General features: G+C 52.3%; 2 protein-coding genes across 3 annotated transcripts in view; both read right to left on the bottom strand.

The window, feature by feature from the left end:
• The window catches only part of LOC101164035 (spectrin beta chain, non-erythrocytic 1), a 25,142-nt gene extending 8,245 nt beyond the window's left edge, over positions 1–16,897 (bottom strand). The window contains exons 1-26 of one of the 2 annotated variants that reach the window (XM_023953567.2): positions 16,758–16,897; positions 13,939–14,133; positions 11,884–12,035; positions 11,552–11,725; positions 10,741–10,832; positions 10,588–10,668; positions 10,412–10,527; positions 10,194–10,306; positions 9,893–10,080; positions 9,693–9,810; positions 9,434–9,592; positions 9,054–9,356; positions 8,826–8,979; positions 7,890–8,754; positions 7,678–7,812; positions 6,842–7,598; positions 6,527–6,729; positions 6,249–6,339; positions 6,014–6,160; positions 5,567–5,830; positions 5,244–5,468; positions 4,976–5,065; positions 4,624–4,902; positions 1,679–1,809; positions 917–1,121; positions 447–821 (exon numbers count right to left, since the gene is read on the bottom strand). In XM_023953567.2, coding sequence (XP_023809335.1) covers positions 447–821; positions 917–1,121; positions 1,679–1,809; positions 4,624–4,902; positions 4,976–5,065; positions 5,244–5,468; positions 5,567–5,830; positions 6,014–6,160; positions 6,249–6,339; positions 6,527–6,729; positions 6,842–7,598; positions 7,678–7,812; positions 7,890–8,754; positions 8,826–8,979; positions 9,054–9,356; positions 9,434–9,592; positions 9,693–9,810; positions 9,893–10,080; positions 10,194–10,306; positions 10,412–10,527; positions 10,588–10,668; positions 10,741–10,832; positions 11,552–11,725; positions 11,884–12,035; positions 13,939–14,083 — 5,562 coding nt within the window. In that variant the 5' untranslated portion in view covers positions 14,084–14,133; positions 16,758–16,897. Of the gene's footprint in view, positions 1–446; positions 822–916; positions 1,122–1,678; positions 1,810–4,623; positions 4,903–4,975; positions 5,066–5,243; positions 5,469–5,566; positions 5,831–6,013; positions 6,161–6,248; positions 6,340–6,526; positions 6,730–6,841; positions 7,599–7,677; positions 7,813–7,889; positions 8,755–8,825; positions 8,980–9,053; positions 9,357–9,433; positions 9,593–9,692; positions 9,811–9,892; positions 10,081–10,193; positions 10,307–10,411; positions 10,528–10,587; positions 10,669–10,740; positions 10,833–11,551; positions 11,726–11,883; positions 12,036–12,747; positions 13,059–13,938; positions 14,134–16,757 lie in introns of those variants that run through there. The other variant, XM_023953570.2, reaches the window with a different exon arrangement.
• Positions 16,898–17,920: 1,023 nt separating this feature from the next.
• polr3f (polymerase (RNA) III (DNA directed) polypeptide F) lies at positions 17,921–20,934 on the bottom strand. The gene is made up of 9 exons (XM_023953573.2): positions 20,773–20,934; positions 19,783–19,900; positions 19,640–19,707; positions 19,508–19,575; positions 19,328–19,440; positions 19,108–19,251; positions 18,466–18,573; positions 18,205–18,396; positions 17,921–18,125 (listed from the first exon to the last, which is right to left on the bottom strand). Exons 1-9 carry the CDS (start codon positions 20,832–20,834, stop codon positions 18,048–18,050), a joined length of 951 nt encoding a protein of 316 aa, XP_023809341.1. The 5' UTR covers positions 20,835–20,934; the 3' UTR covers positions 17,921–18,047.
• Between the last annotated feature and the right edge of the window lie 2,606 nt (positions 20,935–23,540).

The following is a 23,540-nucleotide window of genomic DNA, read 5'->3' as shown; positions in this document are numbered from 1 at the left end:
CCACAAATCCTGCAGACAGTTCCTGAGGACGTCCTACAGGCGCGTACGTATCACCTGCACACCGCCGTGTGTGCGTGCAGCGTTTGTGCGGTCAGTCAGGAGTCAGAACTCACACCTCAGTAACGACTAGAGCGTGGCGTTGGGTCGCTGTACGACAGCGTCACCCGTACGTCATAAGTGTGTGGAACTTCCATTATGTGTAGGAATACTTTGCGATACATTCACCACAGACACACCTGAGATCCCCCAAAGCTCCTCCCTACGACCTCCGTGGACTAGACAACCCACAAACATGCAGAACCCACCCAGGTTAAACCCCCCCCCCCCCCCGTAGGGCAGCATGTCACGAAGGCTAAAGGTCAGGGTTCATCTCATCTCAGTCGGTTGGAAGAGGTACCTTGTTTAATCTCCTGACTTCTGACAACCCCCTCCCCCGCTGGACTCACCTGAGCTCCGAGCGCCTGGACGTCCCGCTCAAAGCTGGTGTGCATCCTCTGCAGCGTCTCCACCGTGTTCTGGTCGCGGCCCATTTCCTCCGGCAGTTTCTTCTGCTTGTCTGCGATGCGCGCCAGGATCTCCTTTCCGTCGTGGTAAAACTTGTGCAGCTCAAAGGAGGCAGCCAGAATCTGCGTTCGGGTATCGATGAGCTCCAGCAGGTCGGCCCAGGCCTCGTTCAGCCCGTCCTTCCACTCCGCCACCGTGGCGGCGTCCCCGTGTCCGGCGTTGATCAGCTCATCTGCCAGGTGGTTGACGCCGTCCACGCGCTCCTGCCCAATGTTCCCCGTGTCCCGCGCAAACTCTCGGAACCGCTCCTGCAACATCTGCTGGACGAGAGGCTTTGTTCAGAACAGGACTGGGCAGTTCTGTTGCAGCAGAGGCTCCGCCTTCCAAGCCGCCTCGGTCAGACGTGCCGTACCGTGACGTGCTCGTAGTCCTGTCCCAGCTCGTGTGACCCGGCCACCACCTCCCGCTCCGCTATCCACTGCTCCAGATCGTCTACCTCTCGGTTCAGCTGGAAGAGGCGGAGCCTTTCCTCCAGTTTGCCCCGCCTTTCTTCTGACAGGTCCTTCAGGCCGGCATACAGCTTGTCAACCTGGGACTGCCGCATGCCGATCCGCTCGCTGATGCACGTGCACCCACACACACACACACACACACACACACACACACGCTCTGTGTTAGTACAGAACACGCAGACGTCCTGCAGAACGCCACAACCCTAATAGTGCTATCAGAAAGTCGGTTCCAACTGTGGCAAGAGCGTACAGAACCACCCTGTTCTGACTTGATCCAAGACCTCAAGGTCTTCAGGTTCTACAGCCTGTGAATGAGAGGAAGATCTGCAGCAGCTTGGTGGTTCTCAGGGTTCTCTTCTCTGTGTGTTTCGTTATCTCAGACACAGCTGGCTGTAAAAACTGTCCCTGTGAGATCTGTGAGGAACACAGGAGCCGCTGTGAACCTCTCGTCTGACCCTGGTTTTTGTCTTTCAGGCTCAAGGTCTCAAGAGTAGGTGGACCAAAACAAAACTCAGGTCTACCTCTATCAAATGCCTCCACCTCCAGGATGGGCTCACCTGCAGCCCAACAAATCTGAAACCCTGAGCCCGATGAAGGTCTGTGAGTGAAAGAATGTAACCTAAAGGTGGGAGGAGGGTCCAGTAGGTGGGTGGGGGCAGTACCTCTCAGGGTGTTCATTAGCCACCAGGCCTCTGCTGGTCTTGGACAGCTGGTGGACGACCTCGGCGTAGTCCTCCACCGCCTGCTCCATGATCTGGTGCTTCTTTAGCATGGTGATGGCGCTCTGCTCATCCTGATGACACGGACAAGGCTGCCTTCAGAGACGGCCCCCCAAAGACAGGGGTGAGTCCCCCTTCCACCCATAAACAGGTGTGAGCCTTAGACCTCAGTGCAGCCTTTGACACTATCGACCACGGTATTTTACTCCATAGATTAGAGCAGGACATAGGGATCAGAGGATCTGCTCTCCAGTGGTTTAAATCCTATCTGTCTGATAGGTATCAGTTCGTTAATGTAAATGGACATTCCTCTCAGTGCACTCGAGTCAACTATGGAGTCCCACAGGGCTCAGTCTTGGGGCCGATCCTGTTTACGCTTTATATGCTACCCCTAGGAAACATAATCAGGAAACACAGCATTAATTTTCATTGTTATGCCGACGATACGCAGTTGTATTTATCCATGAAGCCTGACCAGAATGACCAGATAGAGAAACTGAATGCCTGCATCAGTGACATCAAGACCTGGATGACAATTAATTACCTCCTCTTGAACCCAGAAAAAACTGAGGTCATTATACTAGATCCTAAAAACCTCAGAGATGCTCTGTCTGCTCAGATAGTCTCCCTGGATGGCATAAGTATAGCCCCCAATTCCACAGTTAGAAACCTTGGGGTTTTACTTGACCAGGATTTATCATTTAAGGCTCACATATCTCAGGCGTGTAGAACTGCCTTTTTTCACCTGCGGAATATTGCTAAGATCAGAAATCTACTTTCTAAGAGTGATGCTGAAAAACTCATCCATGCATTTGTTACGTTGAGGCTGGATTACTGTAACTCCTTGTTAGCAGCGTGTCCTAAGAGTTCCTTAAGAAGTCTCCAGCTTGTTCAGAACGCAGCAGCTAGATTGTTAGCTGGAACTAGCAGAAGAGATCACATCACTCCTGTGTTAGTTTCACTTCACTGGATCCCAGTTGATTCTAGAATCAAGTTCAAGATCCTCCTGTTAACCTATAAGGCCTTACATGGAATGGCCCCGTCCTATATTAAGGACTTCATAGTCCCTTACCATCCAATGAGAACACTTCACTCACTAAATGCAGGACTGCTTGTGGTTCCTAGAATTAGTAAAAGTACGGTTGGAGGTAGAGCGTTTAGCCACCAAGCTCCTGTTTTATGGAATAAACTCCCAGCTCATGGAAGAGAGGCCGACTCAGTTTCTACATTCAAAGCTAGACTGAAAACATTCCTCTGTGGACAGGCTTATTGTCAGACTAGTTAGTATTCAGAGATTATTTAACTTAATGTTAATGTGTTGAAATTAAACCTAATAACATAACTATTTGTTGTTTGTAGGGGTGTCAGAAAAAAATCGATTGGGTAAAATATCGCAATAGTTCATTTGGCAATACTTGTATGGATTCAAAATGCTGCCAGATCGATGTTTCTTTAATTATTTCTGAGCGTCCTTCAGCGTCTGACTCTTGTTGTCCACTTCACCCTCCGACCTCTAGTTGGCAGCAGAGAACATGGAGCCTCTTTGAGCAGCTCTACTCTGCACAAGACAACAGGAAGACTGCAGCCAGAGGCAGCTGGTTCTGTTGTTCTGAGACATGAAATACTTCATTTTTACTTGAAGGGATACTAGACAGAAACTCTGAGCCATGTTGCTGCCAGTAAGATAGAAAAACGAGGATTTCTGTGCTTTTTAGCGGCTCAGATAAATAAGATAGACAATGAAGCACGGCAGCAGCTAATAGGCTAATGCGCTTAGCATCTGCTAACATGCTAGCAAAGCGGTCTAAAGTTCTGCAGAACCTCCCAGCAACAGATTCTAGTTTAGTGACCTGATGGATCAGAGGGATGTGTACATCGCTCTGAAAAAGGCTGACTGTGGTGATCAGTGTTACCAGTTCCTTCTGTGTGTGAGAAGCGTGTCTGCAGGCAAAGGTGCAGCAGAGCAGACTGTAAACATACAAAGCACCTTCTTTGTTACATTAAAGCAACTTTCCTTCCTTCTGTCCTGCTGCCTCATCATCACACTTTATTGTTTCTGGAAAAAAACAGTTTGACCCCCCCCCACCCCTTTATTTTGGAAGCACCATTCAGGCCCCAGAACCGTTGAAAAGCACTAGAGAAGCTACATTAATGCTGAAAATAAACAGCATTTTATTTCCCCAAAAGACACTTATTGGTTAAGGAACATTCATTCTTTGTTTTTTCTTACACTGATAAATATATATTTATGTTTTAAATCAGACAATGTTGACTTCCCTTTCTATGTTTTAACTTACCAAAATAAAAGCACTATGAACTTATATATGAGATACAGTTGCAGTGCTTAACATTAACATTGTGATCATTAAATAAACTGAATTTGACCATTTTATTACAGTGGAAGACATTAAGATTCAGGTAAAGTTTTTTCAAAGTCCTTAAAAAAACAGAAAGGAAATATGTTTTGGTAAAGTATCGGGATACGTATCGTATCGCCAGACTCTTGCCAATACGCAGCCCTAGATGTTTGTAGCTGCTAGAAGTTGAAGCTGGGGTAACTATGGTGCTCTGGGGTTCTGTCCTCTTTTCTCATCTACTTCTACTCTTCCTCTCTTCTCTATTCTTGATCATTATTCATCATTTAGTTCTCCGTGCCTCTGTTTGGTGCAGTGATTCATGTATTGTCCCTCTCCCCCTTGGGGGAGTGATTCTTTTTTCCCCCCGGAAACCTTTTTTTTATGAGTTTGTCCTTACTGAAGAGGATCTAAGGGCAGAGAGGCCCAGTTTAGTTTAGTTTAGTTTAGTTTTAATTACAACTGTGTTGTAATAGTGGACAATATAAATGACCCCGCCCCCCGCCCAAAGACAGGTGTGAGCCCCCCTCCCACCTTGGCCTTCTCCTCAGACATCATGTAGAGCTCCTGCTCGCTCATCCAGGCTTCGGCCTCGGCTGCATCAAAGTAGTACTGCTGGGCTTTGTGGGCCTCCTGGAGCCGGGCGTGGCGCCGCCGCCCCTCCTCCCTCAGCCGGTCCCACAGCTCCTGCAGCTCGGCCAGGCGCCGGTGGATCCCCTCGGTGCCGGAGGTCTGGTCCCGGAGCAGGCTCTGGCTGCGCTCCAGGATGTCGTCGATGCGAGGCTGATGGCCTTGAAGCTCCTTCTCCAGCGTCTGAAACCAGAGCCGCACCGCCGTGAGCCAGAATCCTGAGAGACCGGGCCGAGGTTCTGGAGAGATTCCTCACCTGGTTCTTCTTCATGAGCAGCTGCACCGTCTGCAGGTTGTGTCCGTGGTCGGTGGATGTGGCCACGGGCATCCGCTCTTGAGCCCACAGCTGCAAGGGGACAGAGCGGTGGGGGGGTTGGTGAACCTGGTGGACCTCAGGGTTCAAGGTCTGATGACTATGGAGTCACCAGTTTGATTGATGGGGAGGGGAGGGGTCTCAGGTTTCAGTAAGGAGGGGTTTGTGGTGCTGGGGGCTCATGAACAGTGGGAACCACGCGGGTACGTACGATCTCGTCTTCAACGTCCCGGTTGAACTGATGACCTTCCCTGGACGCCACCAGCAAGTTGCGGCGGTGCCTCAGCGGCTCCAGCAGCTCCTGGAACTTCTTCTCCACCCCCTGCCGCCGCCCGTCCACCTCATCGGTGTCCTTGGCCTCCTGACCCAGAGCCTTCACCTGGCTCTGGAGCTCCACCACCTCCCTCTGACGCACCTCCACCTGGTTCTCCAGCATCTGAGCAGGAGCAGAGCACACAGAACATGGATGGATGTGGTGACCCTCCAGAGGGGAGGAGACCCCGCCCAGACCCAACCGCGGGTCAGGTGTGGTACCTGCTGCTTTTTCAGCAAAATGTTGACGGAGGTCAGGTCTTTCCCATAGTCCTCAGACTGGATCTGACCCTCCAGGCCCCCCAACCACTTGTCCAGGTCCGTGCAGCTCTGTGTGAACAGCTCCGTCTTGTTGGCGTCAAACAGACACTGAGCTTTGGTCTGCGTGGTGGACTCCAGCTCCTCCCACATGGAGTGGAGCGCCGTGAGCTTCTCCTTCACCACCACCTCCGTTTCCGGCTTCTCCGACACCAACAAAGTCCCGTCCTGATGTCAGGAGGAGAAGGTCAGCTGCTGTTCTCCACCTCAAACTCAGATATTAAGGTTCCAAGACTCAGAGAAAGTAGAGAAAGAACATCTGAGAACCTCTGAGACGTGGACCAAACCCCGACTGCTTTCCGGCAGCAGTCAGACCTGGCTCCACCCTGATCTACTCGCTGTACGCCGTACCTTCTCGATCTTGTTCAGCCACTCCTTGTTGGACTGCAGCTCCGCCATGAAGGCCTGGTGCTTCAGCCACTTGCTGTGCAGGTTCCTGGCCTCGTCGTAGGTCATGTCCTGAGCCGTCAGCATCTTCTCGCTGATCCACAGAGATAACTGAACAGACACAGCAGAGGCTTTGAGAACTGCCTGGAAACCTCTGAGCACAGAGAAAGTCTGCTGTTCTGTCCAAAGTGACGCTGACCTCCTGACATTCCTGGAGGAACTTCTGCAGGTCCCGGTTGTCCTTCAGTCTCATCAGCAGCTCCACAGCAGCCTCCCTGTTTTTCTTGTGCCTGGAAGAAGGATCAGAGCGACCGTCAGTGGGAGGACACATCGATGAAGGTGGAGGCCTTCGTGGCTCAGAGCAGATGACCTCACTAGCAGCTGAGTTCCCCACAGGTACACTCAGGAATTCCCATGGACCACAGGGCTGTTCTCCACAGAGACATCTGTCCCTCCCCCACACTAAGGTGAAGCTACCTGTCATCGATGGACGCCACCTTCTCCTTGATCTTCTCCGCGTTGATGTTTCCGTCGCTGGCCAGCCGCCGCCCTGCTTCCATCACGCCGTTGATCTTGTCTTCGTTGGCGTCCATGGTGGTCATGAAGTCTTCCTGTTTCTTGATGGCAGCCTCGGCCCCCTCCAGAGTGGGGGGCATTTCTGCGTGGGCCAGAACGTACTCCTGCAGGCAGAACCGGGTAAGAGAACATACAGGTACCCAAACAACGAAGCACTGCGCTCCTTCTGGGACCCTGCTGGTACCAGTCCGTCATGAAGGGGGTCTCCTGGCTTACCTGGTTGTTGAGGAAGGCCTCGGCCTGCTTGGTGTCCCTCAGGAACAGCTGGTAAGCATGCGACTGAGACAGCAGATTCTGCCTGTTCTCCCACATCTTGTGCAGCTCGTTCCAGCCGGTGTCGAGCGCCTGCAGCCGCTGTTGCAGGAACATGTACTGTGCGTCCGTCTGGCCACGCGTCACCATGTCCCCCATGTCCCGCATCTTCTGGTAGTCCTCCTCATAGTTTAGGATCTCGTTCTTGATGCCGTCGTGCTGAGCCATCAGTTTCTCGGCCTCGGCCAGCGTGTTGGGCATGTCTTCAGACGCCACGGCGGTCTGAGTACGAGACAGCCAGGACTGAAAGTCGTCCAGATCTCGCAGGAACTGCTGCAGTTTGCGGGCTTCCCCCAGAGACTCCTCCCGGCGCTTCAGCGTGTTTTTCATCTCCTCCCACACAGCTGTGATTTCGGCCAGCCGGCCGGTGATGGCCTTGGCCTGATCCGGGTGCTCCTCCGCCAGCCTTTGGGCCTCGCCTCGAAGGTCACCCAGCTTGTCTTCAATGGCGACCAGGTCTCGCTCCATGCCGGTCAGTTTGCGCTGCAGAGCCAAGACGCCCATCAGGTCATTGCCCAGTTCCTGAGTGGACTCAATCACCTTGGTCTTCTCTTTGATCCAAGACTTGGTCTCGTTGCAGTCGAGGTGGTAGTTCTGGACGCCCAGAGCAGAGTTCAGGGACTCTTTCTTCAGGTCCAGCAGATCACGGAACAGACCCCACCTGGTGGCAAAACCAAGGCTCAGAGTCTGAGGACAGGCCTGCTTCAGACTCAAACGCGTCTGTGTTTTCTGGACGGTACCTATTGTTGAGCTTGTCCTGCTGGGCCTTGATGTCGTCACTTGGAGAACCGGCGTGCATCAGCTGCCGGCCGATCTGGTTCACCACAGCCACGCGGGACGCCTGGTTGTTCATCTCCGGCTCCAGACTGTCAAACCTGCAGAGAAAACGGCGCCCACGTTAGGCGAAGGTTTAGCAGCGGAGGTGATAGCGGCCCCTGCCCCATCGACCCACCGGTGCTGTACGACCTCCAGGTCCTCCAGCTTTTCCGGGATTTCCGTGGCGTTCAGCCACTGCTCCTTCTCCTCGATCCACACCTGGCAGGCGTTGGCCTCGCTGAACATTTTGTGGCGGGCCAAAGCGTCCTGCAGAGCCTCCTTCCTCAGCTTCGTCAGCTCTGCCACCTCCTTGTAGCGCTCCTCGATTCCAGCCAGTCGGCCACGAACTGACTCCGCCTCTTCCTTTGGCAGCGTGGCGGCCTGCTCATGCAGGGAGTCGATCACCGGCCGATAGCTGGCTACTTCTGCGGCAGCATCCTTGTGTTTCCGGACCAGAGCCTGGGTGGAGAATTCGTTGTGGCCCGTCTCCCCGCTAGAAACGATGCGGAGTGCGTCCAGCGTCCATGCGTCCACGTCGTCTGCGTCGGCCTGGAACTGGTGCAAGGCCAGAGCTTCCTCCAGCCTCCTGCGGGTCACGGCGGCGTGCTGCTCTAGCTCCGCCCACTGTGCCTGCAGGTCGCCGATCCTTTCCAGGATCTTATCCGAGCCATTATGCCCGACCTGCACCATGGCCCGGCCCTCAGTGATGGTGTGCTGCAGATGGCCGGCGCGCCCGCTCATTTCATCCTCTAGGGCGCGCTGCTGGCTCAGAAGGCGCACCGCCCCCGTCAGGTCCCTGCCCTGCTCCAGTGAGGACAGGATCTGCTCCTTCTCGCGGATCCAGCCCTCCTCTTCGGCCATTTCCCAGAAGAACTTCCAGAGTCGACGCGAGTCCTCCAGGCGGGCGCGGCGCTCAGCGGCCAGCTGTGTCAGCTCCTGGTAGCAGAACTCCAGGTGGGCCACCCGGTCCTGGATGACCCGTGGGTCACAGGGTTTGTAGCCTGGACAGAAGAAGGTTCTCATCAGAACTCTTCAGGTTCTCCCTGGAGGACAAACAAGCAAGGGAACTCACCGCCGTCCGTGACAGAGTACTTGTTGGCGTTGCAGGAGACGGCCCTCACTCTGTCGGCCTGGATAGCGATGTCCGCCTCCACCAGGGCGTGTTTCTGCAGGAGGTCCTCCACGCCCAACAGGTGTTTCCCATAATCCTGGGACAGAAGCAACATCTGGAAAGACATACAAGCTGACATTCTCCCGTCTTGTGAAAGAGGGTTCCAGATGTTTGTGGTCTCTGGCTCACCTTCATTTCGTCCATCCAGTCCATGATGTAGAGCATCTCCTGGAAGACTCTCTGCAGGCCCAGGTTCATCTCCAGCCTCTGTCTGCGGGCCTTCAGCAGCTCCAGAAGGTACTCCCACAGCCGGAGCACGTTGTCCTTCCGAGCTGCTATGCGCTTGATGTCATGGTAGCACTCCAGCTCCAGCTCCTTGGACACAGCGACCACGGCCTGCACGCGCTCCTCGTATGCCGCGATGTCAGTCTCGATGGCCTCGTGCTTTTTGGTGGCTGCTTCAACGGCCTGAAGATCCAAACCAAAGTTGTCCTGCAGACAGAAAAAGGTGGAACTTCAGGACAGCAACGGCATTGTATGTGCAGCTGGAGTTCTGTCTGATGCTCCACCTGGGACACCAGCCTCTGGTTCTCGCTCAGCCAGGTCTCCCTCATCGCCGCCTTGCGGTCGAAGCGTCTGGCCAGTTGCTCTAGCTTCTCCTGACGAATCAGCTCCATCCTTAAAGCCAACTCTCGTTCATGTTCCGCTTTCTCCAGACGCTCCCATGCCTGAGGAGGAGATCACATGGTCATTTCCAGGACCTGCACCCACCGGGGTCTCACTTTAAACACAAGCCCCTCCCACAGCCGGCCTTGGAGCCCCGCTCACCTTGTTGATGTCCGAAATGAGCTTTCCCTCTCGAGGCATGTACACCTTCTGGTTGTTGGCTCTCATCTTGCTCTGGATGGTGAAGAGGAGGACCTCCAGGTTTCCCTTCTCGGTGAACCTGTGAGAGCAGATCAGAGGTCAGGGGCTTGGACCGTGAGCTCCTGCAGATCCCAGCCATGAGTAGAGGGCGGTGCTCTGACTTGGGGGGCTTCTCCACCGTGCGGTAGGTGTTGAAGGCCTGCAGCTGCTGTTGGACTCCCACCAGGGAGTTGGCGAACTTCCTGTTGTTGAGGATGATGATAGTCTGCTCGATCCACTCCAGCAGAGCCGAGGCCAGAGACTCGTACTTCTCGATCAAATTCTCCGTCTCGATGGCGTTGTCCAACACCTGGAAGAGCAGAAGGGCTTCACTCATCTACACCTGAGTCAACCTGATCCAGAAGACCGGAGTGATGGGGGAAGAGGGGTCTCCTCAGTGATTGGTCGCTTTGATCAACACACCTTCCCGATGCGTTTGCCCTCCACCTTCAGCGCCTTCATCTTGGAGAAGTAGTGGTAGTACGTCACCACGTAGGTGATGACGGATTTCTCATCGGGATGGTCCACGCTGATGTCTGCATCGCAGCACAAAAACAAGATGGAGACCGCAACACCAAACACACAGAAGGGTGGAGCCTGTTAAAACTCAGGTGGAGGGGGCCGACTCGTCCCCTCGGTACCTTCTGGGTCCAGCAGCCTGGTCAGGCCCAGGTGCTGCTCTGCCAGGTTGAAGGCGTTCTGCAGGTTGTAGTGAGCGTTGGACTTCTTCAGTTTGTCGAAGTCGATCAGGTCCGGTCTGAAAACAACAAACGCGTTGACGCCACTTCCCAGGTGGCCACGCCCCTCCCCAGCTCACCTGTGTTTGTGGATGAGAGCGTTGAAGGCCATGCCGTCTCTCCAGCTGGTGGTGAAGTTCTGGATGTTGACATTGGGGTACCTGAGGAAGATGAGCAGCGGTTAGTCTCAGCGTCTGCGGCCGCAGTTCAGACGCAGCGGCGGCGAGCCCCACCCCGCCGTCTTCATCTGACACCACAGAAGCAGAGCGTCTTTGGCGGAACGCCGCTCCTTGTTGTCTTCCGTCTCCACGCTGATGTCCTGGATCTGGAACCACAGCAGACAGAGCGCGGTCAGGAGGATCATCCTCTGTCGGGTTCTAACTCCGCCCCTGCAGACGGCTTCAAACCGCACACGCTCAGAACTAGTAGAAGGTCGCTGTGGCGTCCAGACGTCTGCCCCCCAACCGATGAGTATTCCCTCCTTTTTTCTCCTCATCATCAATTTAAAGTCTCCTTAATGTGCCCCACACAAGCCCCACCCACTTCACCCAGGAACACAAAGGTCAGCACCCGGCTGTGGATGGAGGAAGCTGCTGTGATTCATGGGAAATGTAGTGATGTGCTCTGAACGACGAGACGGCGTGAAGCAGAAACATTTTCCCTCCTCAAGGCAGAGAGTTGATATCAGCAGCAGAAAGCAGCATCTGGGGGGGTCCACCCCCCCCAGACCTTCTGAACCTCAGAAGTCCCGCCTCCCGTTCAAACATTGACCATCAGGCCTTGCGGCGTGAGAAGATCACTAATGGTTTTATCCTCTGAACTTCCTGCTTCTACTGCGGCAGACAGGAGGGGGCGGGGCTTGAGGAAGACCTTCATCGTTCAAAGACGGTGAAGGTCTTCATGAGCCCCACCTATGCCGGCGTCACCTGTCAGGGCCACACCCTCTGGCAGCTGGTAGATAGAGGGGCGTGGCTGCTGTCTACCTGCAGAAGTGCTCGGTTGTCATCACAGACTCAGCTCAGGTGTTCTGCTCCCGGACGTTACCTGGAAGCGCAGGATGATGGTCCAGATGAGGCCCAGCGTCAGCCGGTGGTTCCCGTCTACGATGTCGTGGGAGCCCATGTTCTCCAGGTGGACCCGCTGCTCCTTCAGGAACTGCAGCGCCTTGTCCACGTTCTCCAGGCAGTGGATGCGCATCCGGCCTTTGGTGGGCTTCGGCTGCAGACAGAGCGCAGACGGGACGCTTCAAACTGCACATGCTCAGAACAGTCATCCTGATGGTTTCATGCGGTTCTGCCAGAGGCCACGGGGGGAACAGGGGGAGGTTCCTGTGGCCCCTCCCACAGCTACCTGACCGTCTGCGTTGGAATAGTTACCAGCCTCTCTCCGGACAGAACCTCCAGCAGCTTGATGAGCATCCGTCCGTCTCTCAGGTCCAGGTAGAGGTCTGTGATCCTGCAGGACACTCTGGACAGGTGGGAGTTCACCCACTTGGTGAAGGTCTTCTTCTGCACCGCCTCCCGCTCATCTGCAGACACACAGAGCAAAGCTAAACAGAGGCTCCGCCCACAACTTCTATCAGAACCTACTGCGCGTGCTCCAAGTCAAGGACAACATTTTCTTGACCAGTCATTTGTCTAAAACGTGGAGTGATGAGCGTTCCAGCAAACACTTCCTGTTCCAAGCAGAAGGGGGCGGCGCTGCTCCTGAGAGGTCTGAAACCCCACCCTCCATCACCAAAACAAGGCGTAGTTCCTTCGTGAAAGGGTGTGGCGATGGCGAGCGCCATCATCCCGGGGCAACAAAACCTCTGAGAGCGGCGACTCTTTACCTGAACAAGATGACATCACAGTTGTCCCATCAATGTGGGCGGAGCTTTTGAAAGTCTGGTTGCCAAGGAGATTTGGTTTGCAGCAACATTTTACAAACGAATCTGCCTCCAGCACCTTACCCAGGGGCTTCTGGGTAATTCCCACCAGTGATGGCTTTGAAGCACCCCGGGGCGACCCAAACGTTTCACAAAGAACCGCTGGAGGCAGACGGGAGCCTTTTTGATTGACAGCCGGATGCACCAAACAGAGTCCTCCTCTCTTTACTTTGCCCCACCCCCTGACCTTATCGAACCGTTAGATCAGAGGAACTTTCCTCCGGTTCTGCTGCTCCGGGACACACGGAGAAATGCTGCTCCTCACACAGTCCGGCCACGCCCCCAGCGGGCCGCCACAGGTTCTGCCCCTCACCTTGCAGCTGCTTGAATCGGCCGTCCAGCGGGTTGAAGGTCATGTGGGCCGCGCCCTCCATCACAGACACTTCTGCTGCTCCGGGGGTGTAGGACCATCCTAGGCCCCCAGACCGGATCACTCAGAACCAGCGTGGCTGCTCAGGTGGACCGCTGAGGCCTTCCCTCCGGCAGAGCTTCTGCTGATACCAGCAGGAAACTCTGCAGCAGAACTTGGGAGACGGTCCGGTTCTGCCTGCTCCAGAAGAACCAGGAACCGGGTCAAAGCAGGGTTTACCTGGCTCGACCCGAGTCAGGCAGTAGCTCCGCCACAGAAGAACCTTTGAGACCGCCGAGGGTGAAGCCTTTGGGCTCTGGGGGGAGGGGCGAGTCCAGAGGTCGGCGTGACGCTCTGGGAGGTGGGAGGGGGGTGGCAGCGTCTGCGAGCGTGCACGTACGTGTGCATGCACCACTCTGGCTTCCTGCAGCTCAGGCGCCCTCGTGCACGCCAGCTGAGCGTTGGACCTCCTGATCCGATTAGAGGACAGGGAGGACAACCAGGACTTCAGATAGGTTCTGGTCCAGAGAACCAGCAGCTGCTGGTCCGAACCTCTGACCCACACAAGTTGGTTCTTCTGGAAGGTCCAGAACCTTAAACTGAGTTCTGAACAGAACTGCACTGTGGTACACAGAGTTCTGCTTTTTAACCAGAACAAGCCGGTTGGACTCTGACCCACTTTAGCTGTAGTCAGAGCACAGGAAGTTTTGCGCAGCGTGCACGTTTCTGTGCACGTGTGTGCAGCCTGACCATGATGTCATGGGTGTGGGGGCGGGGCCATTTCCCCTCTTTGTTTCGGGACATTCCAGACTCAAGGACAGGAAGTGGGAAACAAACAGAACGCCACGCCTGACTTCCCGCTCTGTCAGCTGAGGACAGAACTACAGCTCCCAGCATGCACCTCACTGTGTCTTAGTCCTGTTGTCAGAGCTGTGGTGTGAGCTCACAGTCCTGACTTTGACTCCCACCATCTAACACCAGCGGGGCAGAACATTAGCAAAGCTCCGCCCCCCTGACCAGCAGAACCGCAGTGGACGGGTTTTCTGCTCTGCTGTGGAGTTTTTAAGGATCGCCAGCGGTTCTGGTCAGACGTGTGCAGCGGTTCTAACCACAGAGGGCTCTTCATCTTCCAGCTCCGAGGGGCGGGGCCTGTACCTGCCAGCGCCTTGATGCGGGAGCGCTCAAAGAGGCGGGCCGAGCTGTTCTCGTTGTCCCAGTCGTCGTCCCAGCGGTTGCTGACCGTCTCGCTGTACTGCTGCTGCAGGTCCATGGGCTCCAGCTCGGTGGCCACCGTCGTCATGGTGACCGTTCAGCTCCCTGACCTCAGCAGAAACACATGGGCTCGTTCGCCTGTGGACAGAACCAAACAGAACCGGTCATCCTGACACACAGAGAAACCTGAATTTTCAAAGAGTTTCGGTTCTGAGGCTGGTTCTCCTGAAGAACTGCACACACAAACAGCCAGGGGGCGGGTCTTCTAAAAGGGGGCGGGCCTTCAGCTGCAGCCAACCAAAAGACCACCCAGAGAGGAACCGAACTGATCCAGAACCAATCATTGTCCTTTTACAAATGAACAAACTGAAAAATAAAACAAGACAGCAAATGAAAAAACAGAGAAACGGGTCAGAACCGGTCAGAACCATGACAATAAAACTGGTCCATCAGACCAATTTCTCCTCCTCCTCTTCCTCGTTCATCGATCACTTCATCTGAAGGTGAGCTTCCAGAAAGCTCTGCTGTTTGTGCTGCAGCAAGGCCTTATGGGTAATGTGTTGTGACGGCCTCCTGGCTCAGCTGACAAACTCTAATGGATCCATTACGGCACTCAGACCAGAACCAGGAGGTCCTGAGGGAGACGTAATGGAACCATTTCCCTGCAGCTTCCAGCTCCAGGATGAGGAAGAGGAGGATGGATTAGTTTGGGCCATAATGGGGGGGTCAGACGGAACCGGGGTCCAATTCAATCAGTTCTTCCTCCGTTCTTCATCACCTCCTCTTCCTCCGTTCTTCATCACTTCCTCTTCCTCAGTTCTTCCTCCGTTCTTCCTCACCTCCTCTTCCTCCGTTCTTCATCACCTCCTCTTCCTCCGTTCTTCATCACCTCCTCTTCCTCCGTTCTTCATCACCTCCTCTTCCTCCGTTCTTCATCACCTCCTCATCCTCCGTTCTTCCTCACCTCCTCTTCCTCCGTTCTTCATCACCTCCTCTTCCTCCGTTCTTCATCACCTCTTCTTCCTCCGTTCTTCCTCACCTCCTCTTCCTCCGTTCTTCCTCACCTCCTCTTCCTCCGTTCTTCATCACTTCCTCTTCCTCAGTTCTTCCTCACCTCCTCTTCCTCCGTTCTTCATCACCTCCTCTTCCTCCGTTCTTCATCACCTCCTCTTCCTCCGTACTTCATCACCTCCTCTTCCTCCGTTCTTCATCACCTCCTCTTCCTCCGTTCTTCATCACCTCCTCTTCCTCCGTTCTTCCTCACCTCCTCTTCCTCCGTTCTTCATCACCTCCTCTTCCTCCGTTCTTCATCACCTCCTCTTCCTCCGTTCTTCATCACCTCCTCTTCCTCCGTTCTTCCTCACCTCCTCTTCCTCCATTCTTCATCACTTCCTCTTCCTCAGTTCTTCCTCCGTTCTTCATCACCTCTTCTTCCTCCGTTCTTCATCACCTCCTCTTCCTCCGTTCTTCATCACCTCCTCTTCCTCCGTTCTTCCTCACCTCCTCTTCCTCCGTTCTTCATCACTTCCTCTTCCTCAGTTCTTCCTCCGTTCTTCATCACCTCCTCTTCCTCCGTTCTTCATCACCTCCTCTTCCTCCGTTCTTCATCACCTCCTCTTCCTCCGTTCTTCCTCACCTCCTCTTCCTCCGTACTTCATCACCTCCTCTTCCTCCGTTCTTCATCACCTCCTCTTCCTCCGTTCTTCATCACCTCCTCTTCCTCCGTTCTTCCTCACCTCCTCTTCCTCCGTTCTTCATCACTTCCTCTTCCTCAGTTCTTCCTCCGTTCTTCATCACCTCTTCTTCCTCCGTTCTTCATCACCTCCTCTTCCTCCGTTCTTCATCACCTCCTCTTCCTCCGTTCTTCCTCACCTCCTCTTCCTCCGTTCTTCATCACTTCCTCTTCCTCAGTTCTTCCTCCGTTCTTCATCACCTCTTCTTCCTCCGTTCTTCATCACCTCCTCTTCCTCCGTTCTTCATCAGTTCTTCTTCCTCCTACTAGAACAGTATTCATGTTCTGATCCAGAATTCTGAAACTATCTGATCTTTTCATCTTTAAGCGACTTCAACAGAACATTAAAGGTTGACATCTGCACCAAAACCAGAACCAGAACCCAGGTTACACCTGTCAGAACCGAATCTAAGATCTAAACTGAGGCCCTAAGAGGTTCTGCTCTGGTTCCGACCCAAACTAAACTCGTAGTAATGATATTCTCCTCTGGATCAGCTGGATGTAAACGGACCGGAAACAGCTGACCCGTTTATATTCCTGACCAGGTTCTCCAGAACCACAAATCTGCTGGCCCAGTTCAGTTCTGCAGGAGGCTCAGCGGTCCTGAAGTTAGCCCAATGACCAGATGACGTCAGATAACAGGAAGTTGGGGGGGGGGGGGGGCAGTAGTAAACAAAACGCCTTCGGGACCTGGTTTGGGTCAAACCAGTGCCTATGTGCGCGCGGACGAACTCGGAACCAGGACTGCAGCTGCCTGAACAACAAACGCGAGCGTGTCTGACCGGAACCGGCGGCCGTCCTGCCCGCGGCCACGCCTGTCCCGCGCGCTTTTGTCCTCCATCCTACCGGACAAACGACTGCTGCCGCGGCGCGCGCGTCTCCGCGGAGGCCGAACCGAATCCCGGCGCACCGACCGAGTCCACAGATCGAAGTTGCTGGGGATGGGGGGGTCCGGCACCGCCCGCCTCCCCATCTCCCCACCCCACCTTGGAGCCCACTCATCAACCGCGAGGATCCTGCGGCTGCTTACCAGGATAAGGTCCGAACCGGACACCGAACTCCAGCGGGTCTGCAGGATCCAGGAGTGGCGGGGGAGTGGGGGCTGCAGCTGCTGCGACGGCTGCTGCAGGGGATGATGGGAAGGATCTGCACTGCCCCGCCCCCTCCCCCCGCCCCTGTCAGTGCGCGGTCCTGCCGGACCCCCAGAGTCACAGCAGTCTGACCGAACCGGTTCGGGTGAAGGGCTCAGACCGAACCCTCCGATCTTCATGCGCGGTAACCGTTACTGTGTTATTCCGGACGGTTCTGGATTGAAGGGGGACTTTAGGTCCGTTCTCAGCGCCCATCAGAACTTTGGAAAGAATCGGTTCTGAGTCGGGACCGTCCTCATGTTCTGATCACAGGTTTGATTCCCATAAGGGTTCAGTTCGGTTGGCAGGTGTAAGCTCACCTGGACTCCGGTCCAGATCTGGAGGAAGCGAACACTGACGTCACTGATGGTGGTACCCGTCCCACTGGACCCTGAGAAGTTCTGAGTTCAGTTGGGTCCAGTTCTTGTGGTTCTGTTCAGCGACTTCATGTCAAGTTCTGGTTGATTCGAACCTTTTCTATATTTCCGGTTTTGATCCGTTTTCTGTTTTTAGTCTAAAGGTTCTGATGGGGGGGGGGGGGGGGGTCATTAATGGGTCACATGACCTGCTGACGGTCAGCAGAGAGTCCATTAGGGGGGGGGGGGCAGACTAACCTGATGGTCAGCGATGTTCCTCATCGATCTGTGAGGCGGGTCGGGCCGCTCCAGGAAACCGGATCCATCTCAGAACCGCAGTCCCTATACGCAGAATCCAAATGCTAAATTCCTCCTGGGAGGCGGCATGGTGGAGCAGTGGTCAGCGCTCTGGTTCAAATCCTGCATTCTTTCCCTTATTGTCATTTTCTGTTCCAAGTTTTATTGATTCTGTTTTCTACGCTTCAATAATAATAAACTGGTTCTCTCTGGTATCGTTCAGGGGGCCGGGTCTAATGGGGGGGCGGGCCATCGTTTGGGGACCCTTGGTTTTAAGGATCTTTTCCATTTCCTGTTTATAACGAGCATGGATGACGTTACACAGCTTGTGGGCGGGGCCTTTGGCCGCTCTTGATGGGAAATCTGAAAAAAGATCTTTCTTCAAAATCACTTCAGTCAGAATTCATGAGTCGCTTTTCACACAACAGTAAAACTTTATTAACTTAAATCAGACGTAACCAAAGGAAAGGGGCGGGGTTCCATGGAGGAAAGGGGCGTGGCTCCATGGAGGAAAGGGGCGGGGTTCCATGGGCGGAGTCAGAACTCCAGCCACTCTGTCATGTAGATGCAGGTGGATGGCGAGATCTCCCCCCCTTCGTGACAGTCGTCAAACACCTGCAGAGAGATTGGGGGGGGGGGGGGGGGTGAGTGCCGCAGCCGGAGCGGCAGCAGGGGGCGTCGGAGCGCGGCTTACCGGGCACAGGCCGCAGGGCGTCTTCACCAGGCCCGCCGGCGGCAGCACGGCGTTCACGCCGCGGTACAGCTTCATCTGTCCGTCCACGCTGCCCACCGTCCCCTCCTTGGCGGCGATCACGGTCATCTCCACCTTCCCGTCGTAGATCAGCGTGTTCAGGATGGTCTCGATGTCGTCCATGGACAGGTCCACCTGCACACGGGACACCTGTGAGAACAGCTGCAGCTGTTGGGAGGGGCTGTGAGGTCACGGCGGGGCCACCTTGCTGATGCCCAACTCGCTGATGTACTTCCAGACTTCGTGAGACGTGGCGAAGGAGCTGTTCCTCTGAACCATGGGGCTCTGCTGGCCGCCCCGCGCCGCCTCCGCCTGCACACAGGGGTGAGTGGGGGTGAGGGGTGGGCCCCTCAGCCTGGTGCTACGTTCACACACGTGATGCGCGTTGAAGACCACAGAACCTTTGCTCGCCTACGGCGTTCATTCTGGACTGTGGCTACCCGGCGCCGTCTCCTGCGGTTGGACGACTCGGTGGGAAACGTCCAAATCTGGTGAGTCTTTTGTTCACAGCTCGATTCTGATCCATCATAGACTTGGCGTCGACACAAACCGCAGTTATTACTTTGTCCTTTCTGATCAAGTTTCAGTCGTTGGTACTTCTGCTTTGACGCCATCATACGTCGCAACCAACTCAGAGTCCCTGATTGGTCAAAGTTCAACTGGTTTCACGTTCAATGGCGGCGCTTTTTGTAGAGTTTGGAGGCGGAAGCGTAGACGCGTTCCCGTAGACTTTGGACTCAAAGCGGTCCCTTGAACGCGTTTCCCGGTGTAAACGTAGCTCTACAGCTGACCTCTGACCTTTGTGACCCATTGGTTTGGTGTTCCGTACATTTGGGTTCTCCATACCTTGCTCTGCAGGAACTTGAAGCACTGCTGGTTCAGAACCTCCACGAACTCGGACTCAAAGTCCTGGTCGCTGTACCAGGCCCCTCCGGTGACGGAGCGGTCCGGCTGCACGTTGTACAGCATGTAGACCTTCTTCTTGGACGCCTGCGTGGCAGACGAGCAGAGTTCAGGACTGCCGGCGGCCACAAGCACGTCTGGACCGGCTCGGTTCTGAACTCACGGCCACAGATTTGACGGCTTTGATGAGCTTCTTGCTCTCCAGGTTCTTCAGGATCTTGTTGATCTCGGTCAGAGGGAGGTTGCTCTTGAAGCGGATGTCTCTGCTCCAGATTCCTGCGAACAGAACATCTGGGAGGTTCTGACCCGCGGTACCTTCTGGAAGGAGGCAGACAGAGCTCACCTTTGTTTCCGGCATCCTCGATGATCTGGTAAACCAGCTTCTCCTGGTTGTCCGAGCCCTTCATCTTACTGAAACAGAGGATTGGGGTTCACGGTGGACAGAACCAGAACCTGCAGATGGAACGCTGCTCACCTGGCTGTCTGAGAATCTTTTAATCTGTACAGAAGACCAGAACTGTTCCTGAGCAAGTCCAGCTGGCCCTGGAACAAACACCAGGTTACGTTAGAACCCCTCTGCGCTGAAGAATGGATTGGGTTGTTCAGAACCGGACTAACCAGGGACAGCAGCTTGTTGATGGCCAGGGCCCTCTGCTGCGGCTCCAGGTGAGGCATGTCGTTCTGGATCACCTGGTCTGTGATTCCCTGAGGGAACTGCTGACACAGCTCTCTGATCCTGGAGACACACAGGCGTTCAGAGCTGAAGTTCCTGGATCAGAACCACAAGGTCCAGTCGCTCCAAAGATCAGACATCCCATAATAAACCCTGTGTCAGCTTGGGTCTCATCTCCAGTTGGAACAAAAAGGAACATCTTCAGATGGACCTCTCCAAGACGGAGGTTCTAGTGTTTCTGGTCCGTTCAGAACGTCACGTTGGATCTTCAGAAATGGTCCAAAGACCGCCTGAACTCTAGAATCCGTCTGACCCATCCGCGTGTTCTCTGAACAACATCCAGAACATCCAACAGCTGCAGCGATAGTCCTCGGACCTGGACCTTCAAACCAGGACTCGGATCTAAAACCTTCATACCGGGACTCGGTTCTAAAGTCTGCAGAACTGAACTCGGTTCTAAAGTCTTCAGACCTGGACTCGGATCTAAAACCTTCATACCGGGACTCAGTTCTGAAGTCTTCAGACCTGGATGGACTCGGTTCCTTTAGTCTTTAGACCTGAACTCACGGGACTCGAGTCCGAGTCCAGTTATGAAGACATTAGACCCGAGTGACTCGAGTCTAATGTCTTCAGACCTGCACTCGGTTCTGAAGTCTTCGGAGGTTTACTCAGATCTAAAACCTTCAGAACTGGACTCGGTTCTAAAACCACCTGAGCGTGAGCTGAGTCGGTCTCCCGATTCGAACCTCTGGAACCAGACAAAGTGGTTTCGGTCTTAGAAGCCTGCTGAGGTTCGGTTTAGAGTAGCCTCCGGAACCAGAACCGTTTCTGAACTTAAGACACGCGCGCATGAAACAAGCCAAGGAGCTGCTCGTAGATGAAATGCACGCGCTTCGGTCATGGACCGGCACGCGGCAGAATCGTGAGGTCCGAACCTGGTCTCCACCTCTGCAGGTTCCGCCAGGTTCGTCTCTTTCTTTACCCGAACCTCCGCCATCTCCCCGGTCCGCTGCTGCCGGTGACGCCGCTTCTTCTTCTGGGGGAACCACGGAGACCGGAGCGTTACCGCCCCCCAGCGGCGGGAGAGGCTCGGTCCTGTGTGACGTCATCAGAGCACGTGATGTCCGTTCACGTTTTTTTTTGTTTTTTTTTAATTTTGTTTATTTGAACTTTAAACATACACATAATAACAACATACAAAAAAGAGAGAAAAAGAAAATAAGTAAATAAATAAAACAAAATATATAGAATTATAGTTTACAACACTAGGGATTGTCATACAGCATGTGATCTTCAATGAAAACACACAGTTTTATTGCATTTTTGTTTTTCATCAATGTCAGAGATTTAAAATATAAACTGATTTCTTTAAGAAATGTATTAAATAATGGTTTCGTTTTTACAAATCTGCACTTGTGAATGAAAAATTTCCCAGATATTAATAAGGTATTGAATGTCAAATCAAATAGATTATCACCAGAAACTACTCCAAATAATATAATGTGCTTTTGTAAGTGAATAGAAATAGGAAAGGGAAACTTTGAAGAGCACCAAAAAAAGAAATCCTCCCAAAAACTGTAAACATACATACATTCAAAAAACAAATGATCAAGTGTTTCAATATTTATATCACAAAAAGAACAGTTATTCTCTGGAAAACCTAAACGTATGTGTAACAGTTCTTTGCATGGATAGACTGCATTCATTATTTTAAAATGGATTTCTTTGTATTTTGGGAAAATTGGATATTTAATGAACTGAGACCTCAACTTGCTTATTTCCTCTCTTGTGTAAAGCTGTGACATAGAATGATTTATGTCTAATGTTGGAAACAGGACGGCTCTAACAAATAAAGATCGTATAAATGAGTTTGGAAGTTTTGAATTAACCGGTCGACCATCAAACAACAGAGAGGGAAGCTGAACTTGATCATCATGAACCAGACTGGAGGACATTTGGACCAAAGTCTGAGGCTTTGATCACATTATTATATTATTTTCTATCATTTAATTTAAATTTACTGGAAAAAGTTTCAAATGAGATAATGTTTCCATTGTCATTCATAATATGTATTAATGACCAAATACTGTCATCAATCCAATGTTTGTAAAATATTGATTTGTTCCTACATAAAATATCCCAACAGTTCCATATGGAGTATTGTGTGAACTACAGTTATGTTTGTAGAGGAGTTTCCATACAGTAACAGCTGCTGATGATGAGTAGAAAGTTTAATAGGAAGTTTTCTGTAATCAAAATCACATTTTAGAAGCAACTCAATACCCCCTAGATGAGAAAAGATGTTTGAGGGAATATGAAACCAAATATTTCTCCCATTTTGCAGAAAAGACTTAAGCCAATTTATTTGAATCATACCATCCAAACTTTCAAAGTCTGAGGCTTTAAGTCCACCTTCACTGTAATCCTGAATTATTGTTCTTTTTTTATGGAATTAATTTTGTTTTTCCAGATGAAGTTGAAATTGTTCGGGTTTATTGCTTTCCTATGCTGGATAAATGAATCTGGATCAACATTCTAATTTAGTGAGAAACACTCTGAATAGAAATGTCTCGCTGTGACCAGATGTTTACATTAACTTACATTTTTCTAAAGTTTTCCATAAGTTCATTTCCTCCATAGTTTTACTGTCTTTGGTGATCTGAACTAAATATATTTCACAGCAGTCCTAACAGGAATGTTATGAAGGACTGACTGATCAGAATGGAGAACTGGCAACAATTCACATTTGCTGAGATTCAGTTTGAAACCAGATTCTTTAGAGAAGAAATCCAGGTTCTGAATGATGTCAGGTGTTTGATGACTGTCCTTCATGAATGTGGGCGTGTCGTCTGCCAGCTGAGTGATGGCTAGCTGTTCTCCCAGAACATTGAGTTTACAGAAACCAGAGTTATTTAGAAGTATTGATAACATTTCTGTTGCTGTTATAAAAAGTAATGGTGAGATTCTATCTATTCTAACAAATTCCTTTGTTAATTAAAAACCTGGGAAAAATGCCGTTTGGTAAAATAACGACACTGTTTGTATCATTATAGATTGTTTGAACAAAACTTATAAAATTAGGTCCAAATCCAAATAATTCTAAAGTCTGAAACATAAATTTGTGTTCAAGACGTCTAAAAATAAAATGAAGCCATCATCTTCAATGAACTGATTATAGTCAATCAGATCCAGAACTAACCGGATATTATTGTGAATTGATCGTCTTTAAAAACCCTGATTGTGTGTCTGAGATGATCTGATTCAGTCCTGTTTTTAATCCAGATGCAGAAATGTTGGTTATGATTTTCTAATCACTGTAGAGGAGGGATGTTGGTCTGAAATGATCCATCAGTCTGGCGTCTTTTCCAGCTTTAGGAATCGGGTGACGGCGCCCGGCTTCATGGCGGTTGGAAGGATCATTTCCTTTATGACCAACAGAAACTGCTCTTTCAAGTGTTTCCAGAAATGTCTGTCAAAGTTCACAGTCAGCCCATCAGATCCTGGAGATTTAACTACAGCTAAACCTCTCATGGCTTTTTCTGCTTCTTCCATAGTGATTTCTGCTTCAAAGTTTTCATCCACTTTAGGAGCCAAATCCTTGATGTGATTAAAGAAGCGATCAGCATCCTGACATGAATAAGAGGAAGAGAACAGCCTACTGTAAAACTGGAACATTTCTCTCTTCATTTCCTCCATATTTGTA

The sequence above is a fragment of the Oryzias latipes genome, chromosome 1 (genome assembly GCF_053564925.1).
Source record: "Oryzias latipes strain Hd-rR chromosome 1, Olatipes_Hd-rR_3.1".
Classification (NCBI taxonomy): Eukaryota; Metazoa; Chordata; class Actinopteri; order Beloniformes; family Adrianichthyidae; genus Oryzias; species Oryzias latipes.
Note: the sequence above shows the minus strand (reverse complement) of the source record. Positions and strands in the feature narration are given on the sequence as shown.